This window comes from Chinchilla lanigera, unplaced genomic scaffold, assembly GCF_000276665.1.
Source record: "Chinchilla lanigera isolate Chin_1 unplaced genomic scaffold, ChiLan1.0 scaffold00163, whole genome shotgun sequence".
NCBI classification, from domain to species: Eukaryota; Metazoa; Chordata; class Mammalia; order Rodentia; family Chinchillidae; genus Chinchilla; species Chinchilla lanigera.
Window position 1 is genome coordinate 410,283 of NW_004955564.1, and position 21,897 is coordinate 432,179.

General features: G+C 43.9%; 1 protein-coding gene across 2 annotated transcripts in view; it reads right to left on the reverse strand.

Annotated features, from left to right (window-relative positions):
• The window catches only part of Cdh13 (cadherin 13), a 1,142,761-nt gene that overhangs the window by 3,163 nt on the left and 1,117,701 nt on the right, over nt 1-21,897 (reverse strand). Inside the window, exons 13-14 of one of the 2 annotated variants that reach the window (XM_005413239.1) lie at nt 7,414-7,647; nt 4,644-4,862 (exon numbers count right to left, since the gene is read on the reverse strand). In XM_005413239.1, coding sequence (XP_005413296.1) covers nt 4,644-4,862; nt 7,414-7,647 — 453 coding nt within the window. The remainder of the gene's footprint in view (nt 1-4,643; nt 4,863-7,413; nt 7,648-21,897) is intronic. The other variant, XM_013509197.1, reaches the window with a different exon arrangement.

The window sequence follows — 21,897 nt, forward strand, 5'->3', positions numbered from 1 at the left end:
GGTTCCCGGTTCCGGAGAAAAACCAAAAAAACCAAAAAAAAAAAAAAAAAAAACAAAAAAAAACAAATAAAAGCACTGAGTTCCAGCCTAGAGCTTGGATCTCACCATCTGCAGAACCTTTTTCCCCACTGTCACAGTTGTCAGCTCTTCACAAACAAGCCCAACTCTTGGGCTTTGGGGAGGGGCGCTCTAGAGCCATGAAGAGGCAGGCGAAGGAGGCATTCGTGGGTCTTGCTCAGATGACCTTTGTCAGTCCTGGTGGGGCTGAGCTGGCTATTCTGGCGTCCAACAGCGCCCACCCACAGGGCAGGCGCTGTGCCACTCAGCCCTGCTGTGGGCTGAAGCCGTACTTTCAGTATTGCAGCCATCGGGTCTCATTAGCCAACTGGCAAGACAGTTGTAAAATTCGGAGTATTGCTGAAGAACTTTCTTTCAGATGTTCTCTTAGGTTAGCTTTGGTAAGTGGTCTTTTCTGTTTTTTAAATGTCAATAGTCATTGATCTTCAGGATGCTGCAACGATTTATAGATCTATATTTTTGGTTAATGCTTCCAATACCTAGTTTTTGCTAGAGACCAGTGCAAGAATCCTTGACAGCTGCACCAGTGACATTTGCAGCTGGATGACCTCTGTGCGTGGGAGGACACCCAGCCTCATCCCTGGCCGCTATCCACTAGATGCCACTGGTAGCCTCCTCTCTGTCATGATAATGGAAAATATTTCTAGACATTTCCAACTGTCCCTCAGGGGTCAATGGGTTAAAAAAATTGGACTGTATAAAATCCACTAAATGAGTCTCTAGCCCTTTGTTTTCAAATTAGAGTTTCTGATTCCTGTTTTAAGTCAATTTAAGCTATAATGTAAATGACCCTCCCTCCGGGAGCTGCTGGGGTGATTACACGAGGTAATCTATATAATTTATGTAAAGCTCTGAGCTTGCATGTGCGTGGCACGTAAATCCCTCAAGGGTCAACTCTCATTGTCCACAACTGTCCTTGTACTGCGTTAGGGGCGACAGCTTCTCTGCAGAGTAGACTCAGGGCCATCTGCAGGAAGAGGACGGCCCATTCTGCTTAGGGTCTCTCCCCACAATGCAAAGGAACACACATATCGGCAGGAACCAAATATCAGCTTTGACTCAGCTTGGTGGCCTCTTTAAATTCTATGGAATGGAGACTGTTCTTTAGTAGCTTCCCACCATCCCCCCAAAGGAACCAAATATCGGCACACTCTAGGAAACTCTAGAAAGGGCAAAAGCATCCTAGGGGAGCAGACCAGTATGGGGCTTGGGTGAGGCGGGATCGGGAGCTTAGGGGCTGTCTGGATTGGAGCGCGGCTGCACAACATCTGCAGCCACCAAAATCCATCACATTGTGCGCGTACCCTGGCAGGTCTGACTGTAGGCAAGTGATACCTTTATACAATAAAACAAAAATATTTTAGTGGCTGCCTTTGACTCAGCTTGGTGGCCTCTTTAAATTCTATGGAATGGAGACTGTTCTTTAGAAGCTTCCCACCATCCCCCCAAAATAGAGACATTTAATTTTGTTCTTGTTAAAATGGTTCACTTGATCTTCTTTTTCTATTCTTGCTATTTCTGATTAGTTCAGCCTGAAGCAATAGTCAAAAACTCTCTTCCTAAGACTTGCCTGCATTGAACTGCTCAGAGCCGGGCTGGTAAACTATAGATGCGATTTAATAAGGCATGGTTTGTTGCACTGGGTGGGCACCGAGGGAAGAATTATGCATCCCCTTAATGCCACCAGCATGTAATTTACATAGCAGAATTGACAGTAACAATAATTCCATTTACATTTTTTATTACTCTCAGTGCCATTAGTTTTATTTCTTTTATTTTTAGATGTCAAAAAAGGATGGGACGATCCTGCGATTCAATTCTCAGTTGCAATAAAGCCATCTCCAGTACCACAATAAATGCAAATGTTTCATCATTTATTTCCATACAGGAGGCGGTCTGAGGGTGAAAGCTGGTTTTCCTGCTTACTCACCTGGGGAGCTTTCTGAGTACCAGTTTTCTCATCTATAAAGTGGGGTCAAACCACAGGCCAATAGATAAGAAAACCACAAACATCAGGGTGCTTGGTTAAAGGTAGCCCCTCAGATCTGAATATTATCTGGGGGGAAGAGAAACCCCATCTTTCCTTCCCATACTGTATGATGGGATCTGCTGTTACAGCCACTGAAGTTTTACAGATAATGCTTTAAAGCAAGGGCTGGCAAAATTTTTCTGTGGAGGGGCAGATAGTAAATATTTTCAGCTTTGCAGGTCATACAGTGTCTGTTCCAGTTACTCACCTCTGCCATTGTAGCAGAGAGCAACCAGGTAGCATGTCAGGGAATGGGCATGGCTGTGTTCCAATAAAGTTTTATTTATAAAAATGGGTTGTGGACCAGATTTGGCTGGTGTGATGAGGTTTAAGACCCTGCCTCAAAGAAACATAAAACTTCCTGTTTTATACAGGTTTTAATTCTATAAGCTTCTTAGATGCATTTTTGGTAGGTTGATGCCACAGAAATCTCCACCCTGCTGGTGTTGTTTCATCCATAACAACTGATGGTGGATTTGCTGCCCCCTGCCAGGATTTGAGGTTTCTTTCTGAGCACCATCCATATTAAGTATCCTCAAGTTCATATTCTTAAATTCACCTTCCTGCTCCCTTTTCCCACTGAACAGTAAACCGAGGGAACTAGCATGTGTTCCAAAGGCGGAGAAGACCAGGGCTTGCTGTGATAAGGTCCAGGAGCCTCTGTTCTAGGACAGTTCACTCACGAGGGTGGTCTCAACTGTCTAGTGCCTTAGAGTCGCCCAACAGATCTTTAAAATGGGCAAATATCTGAGTCACACCTCCAGAAACAGGGTTTCCATTGGAACAGGGTCCAGGTGTAGGTAGAATGTACTTAGAAGTCCCCCTGGCGGACTCCTGTGCACCAGAGTGGAGATCCACTCTTGTCTGCGCAGTCAGTACATAAAGGGTGACCTCCTAGGGCTATAGTGATGACTATAGCAAATCAGCCAGGAAAGCCAGCACCAGGGAGCTTCTGCTTACAAGGGAACTGTTCTAGACTCTAGGAATCCAGGGCTAGGAATCTGTCAGCATCAAGTGAAGGTGTTGCTGTAAACCCACGGTACTCTGGACCACTTCTGCTCTTTTGTAACCCTGTGACTATCTCTTGTGAAGCCTGGTTGTTTCCTCCCTTACAATCTCTACCCCTGCATGCTCTGTGGATGATATTGTCTCCTACATTACCACGGAAGACGCATGGGGCCCCCAGTGGGGAGGCCTCTTGATTTCTACTGCCTTTCCCTACGTTCTCATGCAGGCATGGGGCTGGGAACCAGCTAGCGTAGACAGAAGGGGCTGCAGTGGGAGTGGGCGCAGGGATGGTGCAGGGCTTAGGTGTTGGGATCCACTGGAATTTGTGGCTGGAGGGTGTGGGATGATGGTGATGGGATGACGGTGCTGGTGATGGTGAAGGCGTGGTCATCAGAGCAGTTTGGGCAGAGAGACAGGTTGGGCAGGGAAGGTGACTTGCTCTGGGGCAGTGTGGAATGTGCAGGAACAGGGAGCCATGGCTGGGTTTCCCTTTCTCAGTTCTTTGCACGGGTGTCTGACCCATCCAGGGAGCTTTATACACAGAGGGTGTCCGGTGTTGAAATGTGTGACTGTCACTGGGATATAATGCCTTTGTCCTCTCTTTCTGTGCATTTCTAACTCCTGAATTTAAAATTACAGCGAGGAGTTCCCAAAATGCAAATACTAAGGCCCCACAGGCCTTTGATGGCAAGAGCTAATATTGCTAAGGTTAAGACTGAACTATTATTGCAAACATGGAAAACATCTGACAAGTACTTACTCATATGTTTACATTTATATTACCCAGTGTAATGATCCATTTGTTTAAATATTTCATTATATAACAGTACTATTAGCTAGTGAAAAAGCATGAATTATAAATTTATCTTTTGTTTTTTGGTAAGGTACTAGGGGTTGAACCCAGGGTCTTCCCATTGAGCCACATCCCCAGCCTTTTAAAACAAAATTTAAAAAAAATGACACAGGGTCTTGCCAAGTCATTGTTTCCCAGCCTGGGGTCAAACTTGTCATTCTCCTGCCTCAGCCTCCTAGAATTCTGGGATTACAGGTGTGTGTCACCATGCCTGACTAAATTTATCTTTTCTTATAGCCCAACCTCCATCTGTGAATTCTCACGACTGTTCTTAGAAAGGCATAATATCTACTTTAACCTTGTAAAAGTATTATGCTGCACAATGCAGAAAAAAATAGCCCCGTGGAGGACTAGTTCACCAATCTGGGAACGTTTTTACTAGCTCAAATCAAGGTGCTTGGGAAGAATTCTGCAACTGTCTCCACTTTGCAGGACAGCAGAGTGCTTTGGCACAGTTCCTCTGAGGGGCCAGCAGGGGGCTCTTAAAATGCCTTTAAACATTAGCTGGAGGACTTCTACGTGTAAGATTTTCTCCTGCACAAGCACAAAAACTACAGGTGAATGTTTCCTGAGGGACCAATTTTCTCGGAACACTATACAGGAAACAGAAGGGGTCTGTGACTGGGGTGATGTTCACTTTCATACTTGTACCCGTGAGGGGTTGGGCGAACTCACACACTAAACTGAGGAGCGTGAGGAGCAAGAGCGAGGTGAGGCTGATGTGCAGGGTGCCCGCCGCGTTGCAGTCCACTCTGGAGTTCTTACAGGAGCACACCTGCACCCTGAGGTCTGTGACGTTCGTCATGGGCGGTTTCCCTGAATCTGTCACCATGATGGGCAGGTTGTAGTTTGCTTTGTTCAGGTTCTGCAGAAGGCTCACCAGGGCGTGCGTATCTGGAAGACAAAGGCCCCCATGAGACAGGGGAAGACAGAACTCTGGGCCAACCCGGAGGTCCTAGCGACTGAAACTGCGCACCACGGGCGCTGCATTTTAATTTACAACCAGAGACAGTTAGAATTTAAATTAATTAATGTCAAGTAAAAATATCAGTTCAGTTCCTGGGTGGCAGAAGCCACATTTCAGATGCCCAGTGCCACCCGAGGCTGGTGGCTCCTGTGTGGCACGGAGCAGTGACACGGTGTTTCCACCATTGCATGTCCGTCCTGTGGTTCTGCTCTGTAAGAATCAATTTCCAGGAGACCCACTGTCGTGAAAGTCACTAAGTACTGAGCAGTGCTCCTCCAGACTTGCTCCACCTACCAAGCGCATTCTTCACGTCGGGAGAGTGAACGTGAAAAGCCACGGCCCCTAACCTGCGCAGGACAGACCCCTGTGTTTTGTCATGGAGGTGAGCTCTATAAACTGTGTTATGGTTGAATCGTTAAGCCGTAGCCCTAGATTTGGGGCTAGGAAGTTGGATCTTTAAGCTCCCCCCCAGTTCCCCTAAGCCCGTGTGCAGTGGGACCCTCTGTTACCCTGGCCACCTGGTACTACTCAGAAGTGCCCCTCTCCTTTTCCTTGGTCTTGGCTTAGGCTCCTTTCAGCCACTCAGATGACAGGGGATTTTTTTTTTTGGAGATAGGGTCTTACTACGAAGTTCAGGCTGGGCTTAAACTCACAGTGCAGCCCAGGCTGGCCTTGAACTTGTGATCCTCCTGCCTCAGCAGTTGGGAGTGCTGGCATTAATGGGCATGTGCCAACGTGGTTGGCCCTGACCTGTTAAACAGCTTCTTTCTGGGAAAAAGACTGGCACAGCAGAGAGAATTTAGAAGCCATTTAACTAACAAAACCAGGAGGGAGAATGAGGCTGAGGACATGGACACAACAATGTGACGGCTGCCCTGTGGGACCACAGACTAACTCAAGGCACAATTCCTGCCTTCTCCCCTCTTGGATGGGAACATTCCAGTTGGAAGGAATGCCAATGATTGTTCACACCTTGCAGCCGTAGAAACCAACAAAGAAAACACGAAGGCCCTTGGCCCAGGGAAGAGCTGCTGTCATTAAAAATGATGCACATGAAGAGTTTATTCTGCAAAAAGCAATAAAAGAGACAAACAGGCAAACAGGATTGATCATAAGAAAGGTACTTATAAGATATGAGATAGGCCTGTAACAATAGATATGAGATTTCTTAATGGAAGATTTCACGCACAATCATATAAGACTTGTTCAAAGTGTAATAAAAGGAGCATCCCTGTCCCCCTCAGAAATCCCTCTGTGGATGCAACAGCGAGACCGAGCAGGTGAGGAGCAGGGCATCATGTCCAGCCATCGCCGAAGATCGAGGGTGTCTGATGCACTAACCAGGGTGCTTTTGCTTTTGTTTTGTTTTGGTTTGCTTTTCTGAATGACAAGGCAGACTTAGTGCAGCTGGGGAGGAGAGCGGAGAGGTGCTGTGGATACAGGAATACTTCGAAGTTCATAAGGCAGAGCCTGGGAATTTTGGGTCAAATTTTGAATTCCACTTGCCTGTGTGGAAAGACTGGGAGAGAGACATTGCACGGCAGGTTTCATAAATGAGGCCAGGTGTAGTGGCGCATGTCTATAATCCCAGCACTCTGGGAGGCTGAGGCAGGAGGATTGCAAGTTTGAGCCCAACTGGGTAACTTAGTGACTTAGTTAGACCCTGTCTCAAAAAAAAAAAAAAAATTAAAAGGGACTGGGGATGTAGCTTAGTGTGAAGGGCCTGGGTTTAGTTCTTGGTACTGGGAAAGAAGTCTCATAAATGAGAGAGTGGACGCAAGGAAGAATGTCACAGTCTTCAGTGAAGGCAAGGTCATCATACAGACGAGGTTCAGTCTGGGGAGGCCTGTCACATACATGAAAGATTGGTGCTTCTGATGCCCACACACCCCCATGCTGCCGTCTTTCATGAAGGTGGGCAAACCATGGAAGAGCTCTCCAAGGCTCTGGCAAAAGCCCAGGTAGATACAGTTCTCTGGCTCTGAGAGAGGAGACAGCGGAGCCGGAGACCCTTGTGGGGGAAGCAGTGAGCTTGGCCTTCAAAGGCCGAAGGCTGGGCTGGTTGGCCAATGTTCTGAGCAAGCCAGGAACAAAGAGAACCTGTGGAGTTTAATTAAAATAAAAAGCAGAGAGGAAGACAGAGAATCATCACCTTGTGACTGGCTGCTCCAGCGTGGCAGAAATGCAGAGGCTACATATGCATCGGGAGAATGCAGAGGTCTGAGCATACAGCATCAAGTATATGGTACAGAGGGCATCTGGAGGTGGGCACTGGAGGGCATATAGTTTGCACTTATAAGAAATTGATCTTCAGTACCTCTACAGACTGTGTTCATTTGCTGGCAGGGAAACTGTCTTTACAATATGTGAGTAACCTAAATGGTGTGGGAACACACAGGAGAGCAGGAGAGAAAGGGTTTGGGGAAAGAAATGAAGTTCAAAGCAGAGATGAGGGCAGAGCGTTTGACCCGGACTTACTGTTGATCTTGGTGATCTTCCAAACTTTATCGGGGACGGTTTGTTTATGAATTTCAAACTTGAAGGGATCTGTGTTTGGGTGCAGATCTTTGTCTGATGCTCCCAAGATGACCACACTGAGGTTTTTGGCATCATCGCAGACTTCGGCTACCGTGGGGTAGATGAAGGGAGCGTTGTCGTTCACGTCTTCCAGGGTTATCAGCAAAGTCCCTGTGCCCGTGGCGGGAGGGTTGCCTGTGGGAACGGGAAGGACGTTAGGGTGTGACCAGAATAGCCAGAAGGTAATTTACCAGAAAGTAATTTCTGCAGTGCATACTTAGTACATCGTGGATTTGATATTATTAACAGTTTCAGAGACAGAATAGTAAAACATTTTTGCCAGCTATTCATTGGACAGAGGACTAATGTCAAGAATGTAGCAAGTACTTGAAAAAATTATACTCCCAAATAAAAGATCCAGTCAAAAAATTGGCAACTGAAACGAATAGATACTTCTCAGAAGTACAAATGGCCAATAAATACATAAAAAATGCTTGTTATCACTGGGCACCAGAGAAATGTAAATTAAAACTACACTGAGATAACATCTTATCCCAGAAAGAATGGCTATCATCAAAAAACCTAAAAATAACAAATGCTGGTGAGGATGTGGGGAGAAAGGAACTCTATGACAATGTTGGTGTGAATGGAAACTAGTACAACCACTATGGAAATCAGTGTGGAGATTCCTCAAAAAATGAAAAGGAAGGCCAGGGTATAGCTCAGTGGCTCAAGCACCTGCCGGGCAAGCACAAAGTCCTGAGTTCGAGTCCTAGTACCAAAAAAAAAAAAAAGAAAAGAAAAGTAGAAATTATATTTGAATCAGCTGTCTTCCTACTAGGTATCTTCCCAAAACAGTTAAACCATCATATTACAGGGATACATACACATCCACATTTATAGCAGCACAATTTATAATAGCTAAGCCTTGGAAACAAAGTATATGTCCATGAACAGATGAATAGATAAGGGAGATGTGGTATTTACACGCAACTGAGTACTACGCTGCCATAAAGAAAGATAAACTTAAGGCATTCGCAGGAGAATGGATGCACCTTGCCAACATAATGTTAAGTGAGATAAGTCAGACACACAAGCTTATGTATTGAGTGCTTCTCTTATATGAGATGCACTATGATTGGCATATGTAAATACACACACACAGCAAAATAGAAGAAAGATAAATAAGAAGCAGGGAGAAGGCCAAATACTTTCCCAAATTATATGTTCTGTTGTTTTAAAAATATTTTAATATATGTATGCTAATTTGTTTCATTTATACTAAAAGTTTACCTTAGTTCACTGAGAAGTAAGTTTGTGTTACTGTTGGTTTCTTTTTTGTAAGAATCTTTCTGGCTTATATGTCTTGTACTGAGTAACTACTCTGAAGATAATGTGCACATTGTAATAACTGTTGCTTTTCTCTTACTATTTGGTTATAAAAATGTGTTTTATTTTTTTGTAAAATAAAAATACAAAAATATTATTAACAATTTCAATCAGGAATGGCAATAATAGATTGCATTTTGGTATGAAGTTTGGCGGTTTATGAAGCCTTTAAAAAATATATATGAGATTGCTGATTGAAGTTCTTCAGGCTTAATCTTTTGTCTTTACAATGCTAACCTTCTTGTACAAAGTCATAGAAACCGAAAGTCACTAAAAGACTGAGGATGACAAGGTCAGCTTTTCCTTGTTTATCAAATTAAAACTTGTATGTACATAGCCAGGGATTCTCATCTGTTTGCACTATGGGGAGGATGGAGATACCATGGCAGGAGCTCAGGTTGCTTTGGAGCAGCTCAACCAGAAGTAGGGAGTTAACGAAGGAGCAAAAGGTCTGACCTGGGCAGGGCCTTCCTTCCTGGGGCAGAGTAGGTCAGAGATGATGGGTCCACATGACAAGGACAATTTAGACAGTGGACAAGTGATGAGAAATAAAGTTACCTGCCAGCCATGGGGGCAGGAGAAGCAATCATAACATAATCTCTGGGCTTTATTTTTAAAGCCCTTTGTCTTTAATATTTCTGTTAGTTTCTGAAATGTTTTCCACTTTAAGGAATATTATTTTTAAAAGCCCTTATAATCACTAATCTAATAATGTGTTTCACTTACAGGGAGGCTGTTCAGAGCTGGGGATATGGCTTAGTGATAGAGTGCTTGCCTAGCATGCATGAGGCCCTGGCTTCAGCTCCCAGCAAGAAAAAATAAAATAAATAGAAAAGGGTGTTTAATGTTAACAAGGCTCAAATTGACTTCAGTTTTCCCTATGTCTTTTTTTGGTACTGGGAACCAAACTCAGGGCCTTACACTTGCCAGGCAGGTGCTGTGCCACTGAGCTATGTCCCTGGCCCCGTTTCATTTTGTATCATCTGTTCATTAGAGGTTTGTTCTTGGAAAAACCATTCACTAGTGGTTTCTAATTTTAATTTAGAAAAGTTAGAGCCAGATTTGTAGACCACAGATTTGTAAGTGTGCATATTTACCTTACTCCCCAAAAGATTTGATGCACCCCTATAAAATTATTGTACTATACCTATGGTCCCCAACTGATGATGGTTCAACTCAATGCGTTTTCAGCTGTATGACGGCGCCAATGTGTACCCATCCAAAAATTCTGTTTGTTGCTTTCCGTGCAGCACTTAAATTACACAAGATATTCAAAGCCTTATTATAAAAAGCTTTGTGTTAGAGGTTTTTACTCAATTGTATGCTAATGTTACTGTTCTTAACATATTTAAGGTGGAACAGGCTGAGCTATGATGGTTTAGGTTTGTTAAATACATTTTTGGATTATGATATTTTCAGCCTCTGTTGAGTTTATGGTGACATAACCTCATCACAAGCTGGAGAGCAGCTGTAATTTGACACAGCAGTGTTACAGTACTAACCTAATTGCAGCTCCATTTCCCCTTTCTTATTCCTGTTTGCACTTAACCAGACTTTATTTTATCTCTTATTTATTTATCGGCAAAGGTTGACTAACTCATCCCTATAAAACTTACATTTAGAAGAGATCGTTTCTAGTACAAACTGAATTGCCACAGTTTGTTTGTTAGGCATTTCTATAAAGTAAGAAGAAATATTTGATAAAGGAAGGCAGAGAATTTAAGCAGTCAATATGAAATATTCAGATTCCTGTTTTTAAGATGCAATTTAAAACAATGAAGTGATGTTTTTCTTCTCAGAATACCTTGCCTAGGGAGGGAAATGCAGACTCACAGTTGAGAAGGGTAGGAAGGAATGAATAGTCTTTGGAGAAGCTCAGTAGTACTACAAGACCAACTCACATCTCAGACTGTAAGCTCTCTCTGTCTACCACTTTCCCCTTGGATGTGCTCCTTGCATGTGGAGACACATATTCAAAGGAAATCCCGGCACTGTAATAGCACATACTTTAAATTCCCCGGGAGTGTCCACCAACAAGGGACTCAGGTAAGTGGGTTATCGAACTATCGAAATACTGCCTAAGTCTAGTGTCCTGAACAAATACAGTTCTGCAATGCTCCTGTAACATTTTGTTAAGGAGATACAGGATGTTTTCTTTTTCTTTTATTAGTGTATGTTTACAGTACGTAATGTTGATGTTCCTTTTGGAAACTGGTGCGTGCATGTGACATATCCTGACCATTTTTGATTCCTTTACCCCGTCTCCCTTACCTCCCTCCTCTTTCCTATATTTACTTTTTGAGATGCACAGTGAGTTTTCAGCTATTGAATAGCATGGGACTTAGAAGAACAGTGAGGATTGGTTGAAGGGAGAGCACAGGTGTGAGTGAAGCAGCTACCAGCCCTTTCTACACTCAGACCCTTTCCTACTTACATGGACAGAACAGGCAGTGTGGACACTGTGGCCTTCGGGCAGCTGATACCATACAGCTGCAGCACGAATGAAATTACGTGGCCAAAGAGCCACTTCACTCTGCTTCTGGGCAGTTTTATGGCCTGTAGCTGTGCCCTGAGGGGGTGGACAGGAAGCCCCAGAGCCCGCAGAACCCTGGAGGTGACAAGAAACAGGGAGGATCATGTGGAGTCCTGCAAAGGCTCAGATCTGCTGGCGCCCAAGCCCCCATTAAGTGGCTGTCAGTTCAAAGTCACCAGGCGCCATTGTGGGGCTGGGTGCTCCTTCACAGCAGGGCACATTGGAGGATGGCAAAGGGGCTAGGCTGGAAGGGCTGGTGGGGCCTGGGGACCTTGGTGGTCACAACAAGGAGTCATGCTGGTTCTGTGGGTCTCATAAAGCCACCAGAGGATTTTCAGGAGGAGTGTGTGACAGTCTGATCTAACTGGTTTCCAGAACACAGGCAGCTGTATCGATAGGAAATGAAGATGTTGTTGGCAGGGAGACACAATGGGCTAAGCAGGTCACCGCATAGGAAGGTTGAACAGGAGGGAAACACCTGGCCTTGGGGGTTAGGTGTGCACACGGGGCTGCCGGAGGAAAAGCAGAGGGCAATGGAAGGACCACCAGACCAGCTTTGACTGTGCTAATGGCACCAGGTAGAAGTGGGCAGCTTAGGAGAAATGTGGAGCTGAGTTAGGGGCTGGGGAGCTGTCACTGGGTAGATGCTTTCGAAAGCTTTCTGGAAAACTAGGTTCCCCAAGGTGAATGTGCAGGACGCAAGAGAGGCGGAGCCCTGCCAAAGCCCAAAGCTTAAAGGCTAGAGGATGGTTTTGTAGAAGACAAAAGGGAGGTCATTTGCAAGAGGATTAACAGTTAAATACATGTGCACCCTATAGGGTGAGTAGCAAAAGCAGCAGGGAGATTTTGCACACACTGCCCCTGGTGTCTTCTTGGAAGAAGTATCGGTTAATGGGGAGGAAACTGGCCTGAAGGAAGCGGAGCAGGGAGGACAGACATTCTCTATGCAGGCTGGGGGGAACTGAAATGTTTCAACACTCCAAGATGGTTTCAGAGTAAACATTCAAATAAACATCTGCTCCAATAGGAACACAAATGTAATTACTCATCAGAAGGACGGCTATTTCTAATAGTGGCACGTCATCAACTTTTGTGAGAGCAAGAACTCCAAAGAAATGCGTAATTACTTTGAAGTTGGTTTTTCACTGTCAGCTTTAGTCATTTGGCTAAATTTCTTTATTGAAAAATTATTTTTCTCTTTTTATTGAGCTAATTGAATATCTCAGAAAAATCCATTATATTTTTTTCACTCTGAATATATTATGAAGTAAAGTCATTTGGTAGAATGGATGAGAAGGCATTACAAGCATTTGAAATATGGCCAGAAGAATTGGCCTTTTGTGAACTTAATTATACCACTGTCTTCAATTTCCCATGTGTTATTCCTGGGCCAGTTGGTGATGTCTTTTTCTGAAGTCAATAGAATGAGCTCATTTCTTTGGGTGATAGGGTAAGGAAAGGCTGGATTCAAACTCCTCTGGTGAGAGCTTTTCCCAGCTCCCATGGCCAGGATGGAGAAAGGTCGTATCCAAATTCAGATGCAATTCAAAAATGTATCTTCACAAAGATTATTTGGCTCCAAGAGTTTCTGGAGCCCATGAAATGTTGGGGCTCCTATGCATTTTCTAGATATTTAGCAAAGCCCTCTACCCCTCTGTTCCCCTTTCCATCACCAGCCCCTGTCCAGGGATGACTCCATGACCAATTCTGAGAACCAAAGCTTTCATGAATTTTCTGTCTCAGTAGGAAAGAAGCCTCAATCTGAACAAACCACTGGGGAGCCATGTTTGGGAGAATGGTGCTTCTTTTCTTGGAGGAGGCCAGGGGGCGGTGTTCTATGTGGCCAGTTTAAGGATCAGAGGGAGCTTACGCTCTGAATGTGGGGAGGGAACCTGACTTCTTCCTTAGAGTGTTGGGGTTGGAAGGGTCCCTAAGAACCGTTCCAGTCAGCGGGTCCTCACCAAGGCAGGGAGGCGGGTATTGTGATGGAAGATGTCATGGAGGACCCACTGGTTGCGTACCTCAGCTGCTTGGGCCTGTTGTCCGGGCTTGGGAATTACCACGCAATTGTGTGACTGGGATGCAAAGAGACTGTCGTGGTTTGGATCTAAAATGTCCCCAAAGTCTTACATGCTCATAGGTGGGACTTTTGGAAAACAACTGGACTATGGGGGTGGGGGCAGGGAGTACAACTGACTTGCTGTCAGGAGGTGGGGTCTGGTTGGAAGAGGTGGGTCACTGGGGGTGTGGCCTGGGAGGGTCTATCCTGTCCCCCGTTCCTCCCTGTGCGCCCTCTGCTTCCTGTCCACCTTGCCTTGAGCAGCTTTGCTCTGACATGTCTGTCTGCCATGAGAACCTGCCTTGGAGCCACCAAACTAGAGACCAAAAGCTCTACAAACTGTGAGCCAAAACAAACCTTTCCTTTAAGTTGTGGGTGTGTGGTGTTGTGTCTCAGCAAAGAGAGAGTGACAACGACAGAGATATTTTGGGGGGGAAGGGTTTGTTTTTATTTTTCATTTTATTAGTACATGTTGGCAATTTCTGCAGTTTACAGTCATATTGGGGAGCAATTACATGTACATACCACAGGTTCGTTTTTCTTTCTTTCTTTCTTTCTTTCTTTCTTTCTTTCTTTCTTTCTTTCTTTCTTTCTTTCTTTCTTTCTTTCTTTCTTTTTTATTCCTTTTCCTTTTCCTACCCCCCCTTTCCTCCTCCAATTTCCCTACCCCATTTTTCATTCTTGTGAATATTGTTTGTCTTAGCTCATGTTATGGCATATAATGTTTGCATTAATTGAGGTTATTAGGTTCCTGGGCAAGACATCTTTATTCTCCTTATTGGCCCTTCCTCTCCTCCTCACTCCTTGCACTTTTCTCTTGGACCACTTCCTTATTGCAAGAGATTCTTTTATCCATCCTTTATTATTCTCTTTGTTTGTACTTTGCCTTACTCAAATGAGAGATACCATACAGTGTTTAAGCTTATGTGTCTTATTTTACTCAACAATATATTTTCTTTTTTTTTTTGGTTTTTCTCCGGTACCGGGAACCGAACTCACGACCTTGCGCTTGCCAGGCAGGCGCTTTTGCTGCTGAGCTAAATCCCCAGCCCCCTTAACAATATATTTTCCAAGTGTATCCATTTTCCTACAAATGTCTCATATCTGTCATTGTTTATAACAGAACAGTATTCCATTGTATATAAATACCACATTTTCTTTATCCAATCATCTGTTGATGGGTATACAGGCAGTTTCTAGGATTTAGCTGTTACGAGTTGTGATGCTATAAGAATTGATATGCATGTACTGATGTGGTGTGTTGTCTTAAGCTTTTTGGGGAAAATACCTGGCAGGGGGTCATATAGAATTTCTAATTTTAGTTTTTTGAGAAATACCCATACTGATTTCCATAGTGGCTGTACTAGCTTACATTCCTGCTCACAATGCAGGAGGATTCCTTTTTCATCACAGCCTCTTCAGCATTTGTTTTTTTTTTTTTTTTGGGGGGGGGCGTGTTTTTCTCCGGTACCGGGGACCGAACTCACGACCTTGCACTTGCCAGGCAGGCGCTTTTGCTGCTGAGCTAAATCCCCAGCCCCCGCTGAGCTAAATCCCCAGCCCCAGCATTTGTAATTGATTGATTTCTTAGTGATTGCCATTCTTTCTGGAGTAAGATGGACTCTTAGTGTTGCTTTAATTTGCATTTCTTTAATGGCCAGAGATGTTGAGCATTTTTTCATTTTTTTTTTACCATTTTTATTTCTTCTTCTGTGAAGTATCTATTTCTCTTGCCTGTTTATTTCTCTTGTCTGTTTATTTCTCTTTAATTTTAGGTGGTTTAAGATTTTTGAGTACTTTGTATAGCCTAGATATTAGTCCTCTGTCTGAGGAGTAGCTGGAAAAATTTCCCCCCATTTTGTAGGCTGTGTCTTCACTCTACTGACTGATTCTTTTGCTGTACAGAAGGTTTTTAGTCTGATATAATCCAATTTGTTATTCTTGTGCAATTGAGGTTAGAAAATCCTTTTCTATACATATGTTCTTCTGGTGCTTTTATCTTCCAGTAGGTTTAGTGTTTCTGTTTTAATGTTTAGGTCTTTCATCCATTTGATTTTACTTCAGTATGTGGTGAGAGATAAGGGTCTAGTTTCAACCTTCTGCACACAGATAACCAGTTTTCCTAGTACCACTTGTTGAATAGGCTGTCTTTCCTCTAACATATACTTTTGGCCCCACTGTTGAAGATCAAATAGCTGAATGTGACAGGGTAAGTTCCTGTATCTTCACTTCTGTCCCATTGATCCATGTATCTGTTTTTGTTCCAGTGCCATGCTGTTTTTGTGCCATTGCTTTGTAGTATAGCTTGAAGTCAGATATTGTTATACTTCCACCTGTGCTCTTGTTTCCCAAAATTGCCTTTGCTATTTTGGGTCTCCTCTGGGTCCATATGAATTTTAGGATTGTTTTTTTCAAGATCTGTAAAATATGCTATTGGTATTTTTTTTTTTTTTTTTTTTTTTTTTTTTTTTTTTTTTTTTTTTTTTTTTTTTTTTTTTTTTTTTTTTTTTGGTTTTTCTCCGGTACCAGGAACTGAACTCACGACCTTTCGCTTGCCAGGCAGGCGCTTTGCCGCTGAGCTAAATCCCCAGCCCCTTGCTATTGGTATTTTGATTGGGACTGCTTTGAATCTGTATAACAGTTTTGGGAGTATGACCATTTTGATATCTACCTATCTAGGAGCGGGGGACATGTTTCCATTTTCTGATGTTCTCTTCAATCTCCTTTTGCAGAGATGTGGCTAATGTTTCAAGTACTATGTTGAATAGAAGAGGTGATAGTGGACATCCTTGTCTTGTTCCTGATGTTAGGGGGGATAGTTTTAGTTTTCCCCAGTTTAGTATGATACTGGTTATTGGTTCAGACAGATGTATTTTGACCCCTCCCCTTCTTTTGCAGTACTAGAGTTGGAATCCAGGACCTTGCACCTGCTAGACCAGTGCTCTCCCATGGAGCCACATCCCTAGCCTACACACAGCTACCCCAAATCCCATTCTCAAATGAGAAAATGAAGACTTGAGGGAAGGGGCCCTGGGGACAGTGCATATTTAAAATTCCTTAGTAGGAGGGACAGTTTTCCTTCTAACCATTTCCTGTGGTGGCTTTTCATTGTTGACAGACAAGACCCCGCTTTCTAGTCCTGGTGGGTTATTTATTTTGTATCTTGCCCAAGTGCCGCCAACACGTAACAGGACATGGAAAATGCTCACTGTTTTCTTCCCCGGGGATCCGAATTACTGAGTCTGTTCCACGTGGAGGAGGTAAATTTGAGACCGCGGAGGTGCTTTGTTCTGGCCTTGGCTCCTTTGTTTTGGCCTGGGTCTTCTTGCTCCCGGCCCCTGCTCGCCTGGCTCCACTGAGCACTGACAGCCTGTGATGCCCTTGGTGCGTTACAGGGCCCAGAAGACCAAAGGGCTCCTGCTGTTTTGTTTCAAGCATGGACCACTAACTTGATGTTTTCGTGTGAGCAGTAGTAACGGCTCGTGCGATGGATGCTTTGGCCACTCGTGTTCAGGCCCAGCCTTCTCCACACTGGGCCGCTTTGGCCCAGCCTTGCTGGTTGGTTCATGAGTCTCCACTCAGGATTGTGGGCTCTTGGTTTGCAGGGCAGGGATGCATTTTTCTAAAAGAAGCAGGATGCTGGACCTAAGGCAGGGGAGTATGTGGGATGAGAAAGTGTACCCTACTGTTAGGTAGAGCAGGAAGAGGCTGCAAAAGCCAGGTGGGTTGCTGGTTTGAGCATTTGGGGTCCTACTTTCTCTTTGCAGAAGAGAAATAGGGGACTCAGACAGATTCAGTCAAAGAAGCAGAGCTGCCCAAGGCTGTCCTAGCATCACAGTGAGTGTGGACGTTTATGGGAAGCAAGGTAGGACTTTCATTTTGAGTTTTTCATCCCAGGAAGTTTATTTTACTCAGACTCACACCAAGGAGGATTTCTACTTTGCCAGAAAACACTGAGTTTTTTCTTGGCAGTTCCCATTATTCAGAAACCATATGAACAAGCTTAATATTCATTATATTTTGTGGCTAATAAACACATAGAAAAACAGTATCTTCCTAATTAAAAAATGGATGTATGATTGGAAAAAGATTAGAAAGGAATATATTAAAACCTAAGTGGTGATTATCTCCCCAGGTAATTAGCATTAAAATAATACTTTTCTCTATTTTAAATTTTCTTTACAATAACTGTGGTTACTATAATAATCAGAAAGAAAACATTAAACTCAAAAGTTATGTAGGCATTAAAATATTTTTCCGATTGTTTACTTTCTTTTCTTTTACTCATTATTTTTTACAACAAGTTGATTTTTAGTAAATTTATGGAATTGTGTACCTATCACCCGTATTTACTTTTAGGACATTTTTAGCAACCCCCAAAGAAATCATCTATATTAGCTCTCTCTCCATTCCCAAGCCCTGGAAACCACTAACCAATCTATCCTATCTCTGTATATCTGCCTATCCTTTCATATAAATGGAGTCCTATAATATGTAGTCTTTTGGGGTCTGCATCCTTTCACTTAGCATGTTTTTGAGGCTCATTCATGTTGCAGCATGTGTTAATTAACACGTGTTAATTTGTCCCTGTTCATGGCTAACTAGCAGTTTACTGAATGGATGGACCATGTTTTGATTATCCATTTGCTAGCTGATGGACACTGGGTTGCTTTTCCTTTTGAATCATGCTGCTATCCACACATGCACAGAAAGAACCGGATTTGTACATGACATGACATGCCTAGAACAGTGAGGTAGGACTCTGAATGCATGTCCCAAGAGACTGCCCTTAGATGACAGGGTGCCTGGCGCCCCCAGAGCTGGATGAGCTGATTTCATGTGTACAGAATGTTAGGGTCCCAGCAGGAACTTCGCTCTGAGAAGAGTCAGCAAGCGGTAGATCCTTCAAGTCACTGGTCTCCTGGTTTCCTAGACTCACCTCCGGAAGCACACACTACATATCTTCCCTTGGGAATCGTGAGTACAAGTGGTGTTGTGCAAAGTGTGCAATGTGTGCAAAGTGAGGATGTGCCTGAAAAATAAAGTGGAGGAGGAAGGGGAAGAAGTAAAATAGAAAGTCGGTCTCTTAAGTTCTGTAGAGTCTAAGCCTTAGGATCCTTCCCAATCCTGGTAGATTATTGGGCTGATCTGAATTCAAAGCCTCACTTATCTCACCTGGGGGAGGACAGACACCTGTGTGTGGGGCAGGTCCGTGGAGATGGATTCAAAGCAGGGTGTCTACACCAGGGGCAACAGGTAAGGCTTCACTTAGGGTCTCATGGAAGCTTGAGGCCCCAGTTCTGGGAGGACAAACAGGGGCACCGAGCAGTGGAGGAGGAGTCGAAGTCAGAGAGCTGCTGGGCATGGCAGGCTGGGTGTCAAGGCTGTTTATAGGGGTAGGATGCATAGGTGGAGCTACCTACTGTCCTCTGCTGAACCTTCAGTCAGTATCCGTGAGCTAATAAACGTCACATCCTTCACGGCCTCGGACTGACCTTGCCCTTTGCTTTAAAGCTGAGGGGAAGTCAGGTTTCTCTGTAGGGCTGTCCTTGGTGTTACTTTGTTCATCCCTGTGTCTTATTCAGTACTTTCAGCATCAATATTTCACTTACCATTTTAGCATGTGCTGCTTAAGATGAGAACCTCACTGTCTCTTAAATCACAAGTGTTCTTTATTGCTTTGTTAATAGACATCTTGATAACTCCACTTTAGAAAGCATATATATTGAAAAAATTTAATAGTATACCACCAAAAGCTTGGCAGAAAATAAGTTTGCAAAATATAATGCCAGTTTTCTACATGTAGTATTTGATATAGAACTTAAGAAGTTAGCCACGTAATTTAGATTTTAAAATTCTTTAAGAAAAGACAGTGATCTGAAGCTAAATTGTTTGTTTTTTAATTACAACATTTTGGCTTTTCTTGTGTCTATTTTGCTAACTTTAGAGAAAAGTGAAAAAGCAGGGAAGGCATTGACGTGGAGGTCATGTTTAAACATGACACTTTCATTTCACTCTTTCAGTCAATACAGTAATCATTTGCTGAGTCTCGGCCCTGTGCCTGGCTGGACATGCACAAAATCAGCAGTGCAGGGGCCTGTGCTGGGGGTGTAGGACACGCTGAGGAGAGGATGAGGGGTCTAACAGGAAGAAGTGGGGTGGCTATTTCATGAGAAGTCAGGCACTTTAGCAGAGGGATGGACCTGAGTGAGAGGGACATGCACAGGAGGACTGCGAGGAGGCCAGGACCGAGGTGGGACAACTACAAGGGGTGGAAAAAGGCAGCCAGGATGCAGGGCAGAGGTGGCCTGCTGATCAGACATTACAGGCCAGGCTGGGAGTGCTGGGGTAGGAGCCTCACGGAGGACATGTTCTAGCCTGGGGACCGGGCAGGTGCTGGTGCTGTTACCAAGCTGGGCACTAGGGAATGCAGAGCGGGATCAGCCAAAGGCAGGACGAACTGAGCTGCTACATGTGGGTGTGATGGGCAGCATTTTAATGCCCCAGTCAGTCTCCTTCCTGTAAGAATGAATGAGACTTTTGTGTCTAAGGTGGTTCAGTTGGAAATGTCCTGTCTTCAGATGGACCTATGTCAGCTTCTACCTTCCTCAGTGTGGGCTCCCCACATCAGTGTCCACACTGCGGGAGGCACTTTTGGGTTACTTTTCTGGTGCAGTGCCCTCCTGTGGGCAGAGGCTTCTGTGGCACATCATTTCCCTAGAAAAATGCTCAGATCACCACCAGAGTGGACACAGATCGCATCAGCCTGTGACTCCGTTCACGTTCGGCTCACTTAAACACCTCTGAGGTGCTTACTAGGTTGCGGGGACTCTGTGTTCATGATTTCTAGTCCTCAGAGCAACCTAGCAGTCTCCCTCTGTGGGCAGGGAAACCGAGGCTGGGAGAGCGTAAGCCTCATGCCCGTAGCTGTCCTGCTGAGACGGGAGCCAGGCTCATTCTGATGTCTGACTGCAGCGTCTCTCACCAGACCCCGAGAACTCACTTGTGCCATTTTTCTCCGTGACAAAACTGTAGCTGGTATTTTCAACTTGACTGATATTTTACTGTACTTGAAATAACAAGGAATGATGGCTGGGTCTTCAATTTATTTTTCTTCCTCCATTAATATAACAGCTGAGATAAGGGGTGTTAAACTGGCTTAATTGGGTTGCCATCATAACTAATGGCTTGATTTTATCCAAACTAGCATCTTCTAAGTAAAATCAATCTAAATAATCTTCCTCAGTCCTCCATGCAGATTAGAGTTTGGCTTATCTATGAAAAGAGAAAGAGCAGAGACGGGGTCTCTTTTGAAGTTTAGATTCTTTCTTGTGCCTGGGTTTGGGGCTCTGTTATTATTCAGGGGTTCAGTAGTCATTTCACTATGGCACTGAATAGAATTTTTCTTCCTTTAATCAATCTCAGTGTACTTTGAACAATATTTCACTGTTGAATCAGTGACACTTTCAGGGCATCTATCATATAGGGGGACTAAGGAGAAAGACAGATTGGAACATGATATATCTTAGCCTATGAAAAATTGTGATCTTAGTCAATTCTACTCTAATTTTATAGCTGTTATACTTGCTTCTGTATCTATGTGTCTTCTTGGTAGACACATTCTTCACGAAGAGATTCAAATATACTTTATACAAGTTGCTAAGTCATGAAAATGGGCTGCTGAATTTAGTGCTATTTTTTTTTTTGACTCTGTCTCTCCTCCTATTTCAGGTGGAAATAGATGAGAACACCACATTTTTGGAGATCACAGGGACTTCAGATTGACCCTAGAGATGCTATGGACTTCCGAGTTCACATGCACTGAATCTTAGAAAGAACTAACCGAGATTCACTTTTTATTTTAACATTCTCTGCATAGTATGGGTGCTGGCCACTTGGGTGTACTGGAGGAAGATATTGGTATTTTCTTGGGAGTTTCCATTGAGATGGTCTTTGAGGACATATGAGCTTCAGTCAGTAATGCTGAATCCTGTATAGTTTCTGAACATATGGGAGAATGGAGGATGGCATGATGGAGGAGGAGGTAGGAGGACCAGCAGGATAGAACCTGGAGCAGGAGGTGGTACACCAGGAAGCAGCAGACAGCCACCATCCTTGCCCATGAGCATCCCAGTGGGGCTCCAGGACTCTTACAAGAAATCACCTGTGACAGTTTTCAGGCCACGTAAGACGGCGATACTAACACTTGGCCTTCTTGGTGATCACCTGAGCAGGAGCAGTCATCATCCTAGGATTTGGCCAGTGCTAATTGCTACTGCTCTGTCCCATTTCTAGCACATTTCCCAAACCTTGCATTTTACTGCATTTCTGAATGTCCTCTTTCCAGGTTGGTATTTTCACTAACAGTTATTATTTTTTCTTTCTTAAGGCTGGAAGACAATTCTGTGCCCATTGAAGTCTTTAATAAGAGCTTCTGTGCTCTGAAGGCACTATCTTAACCTTT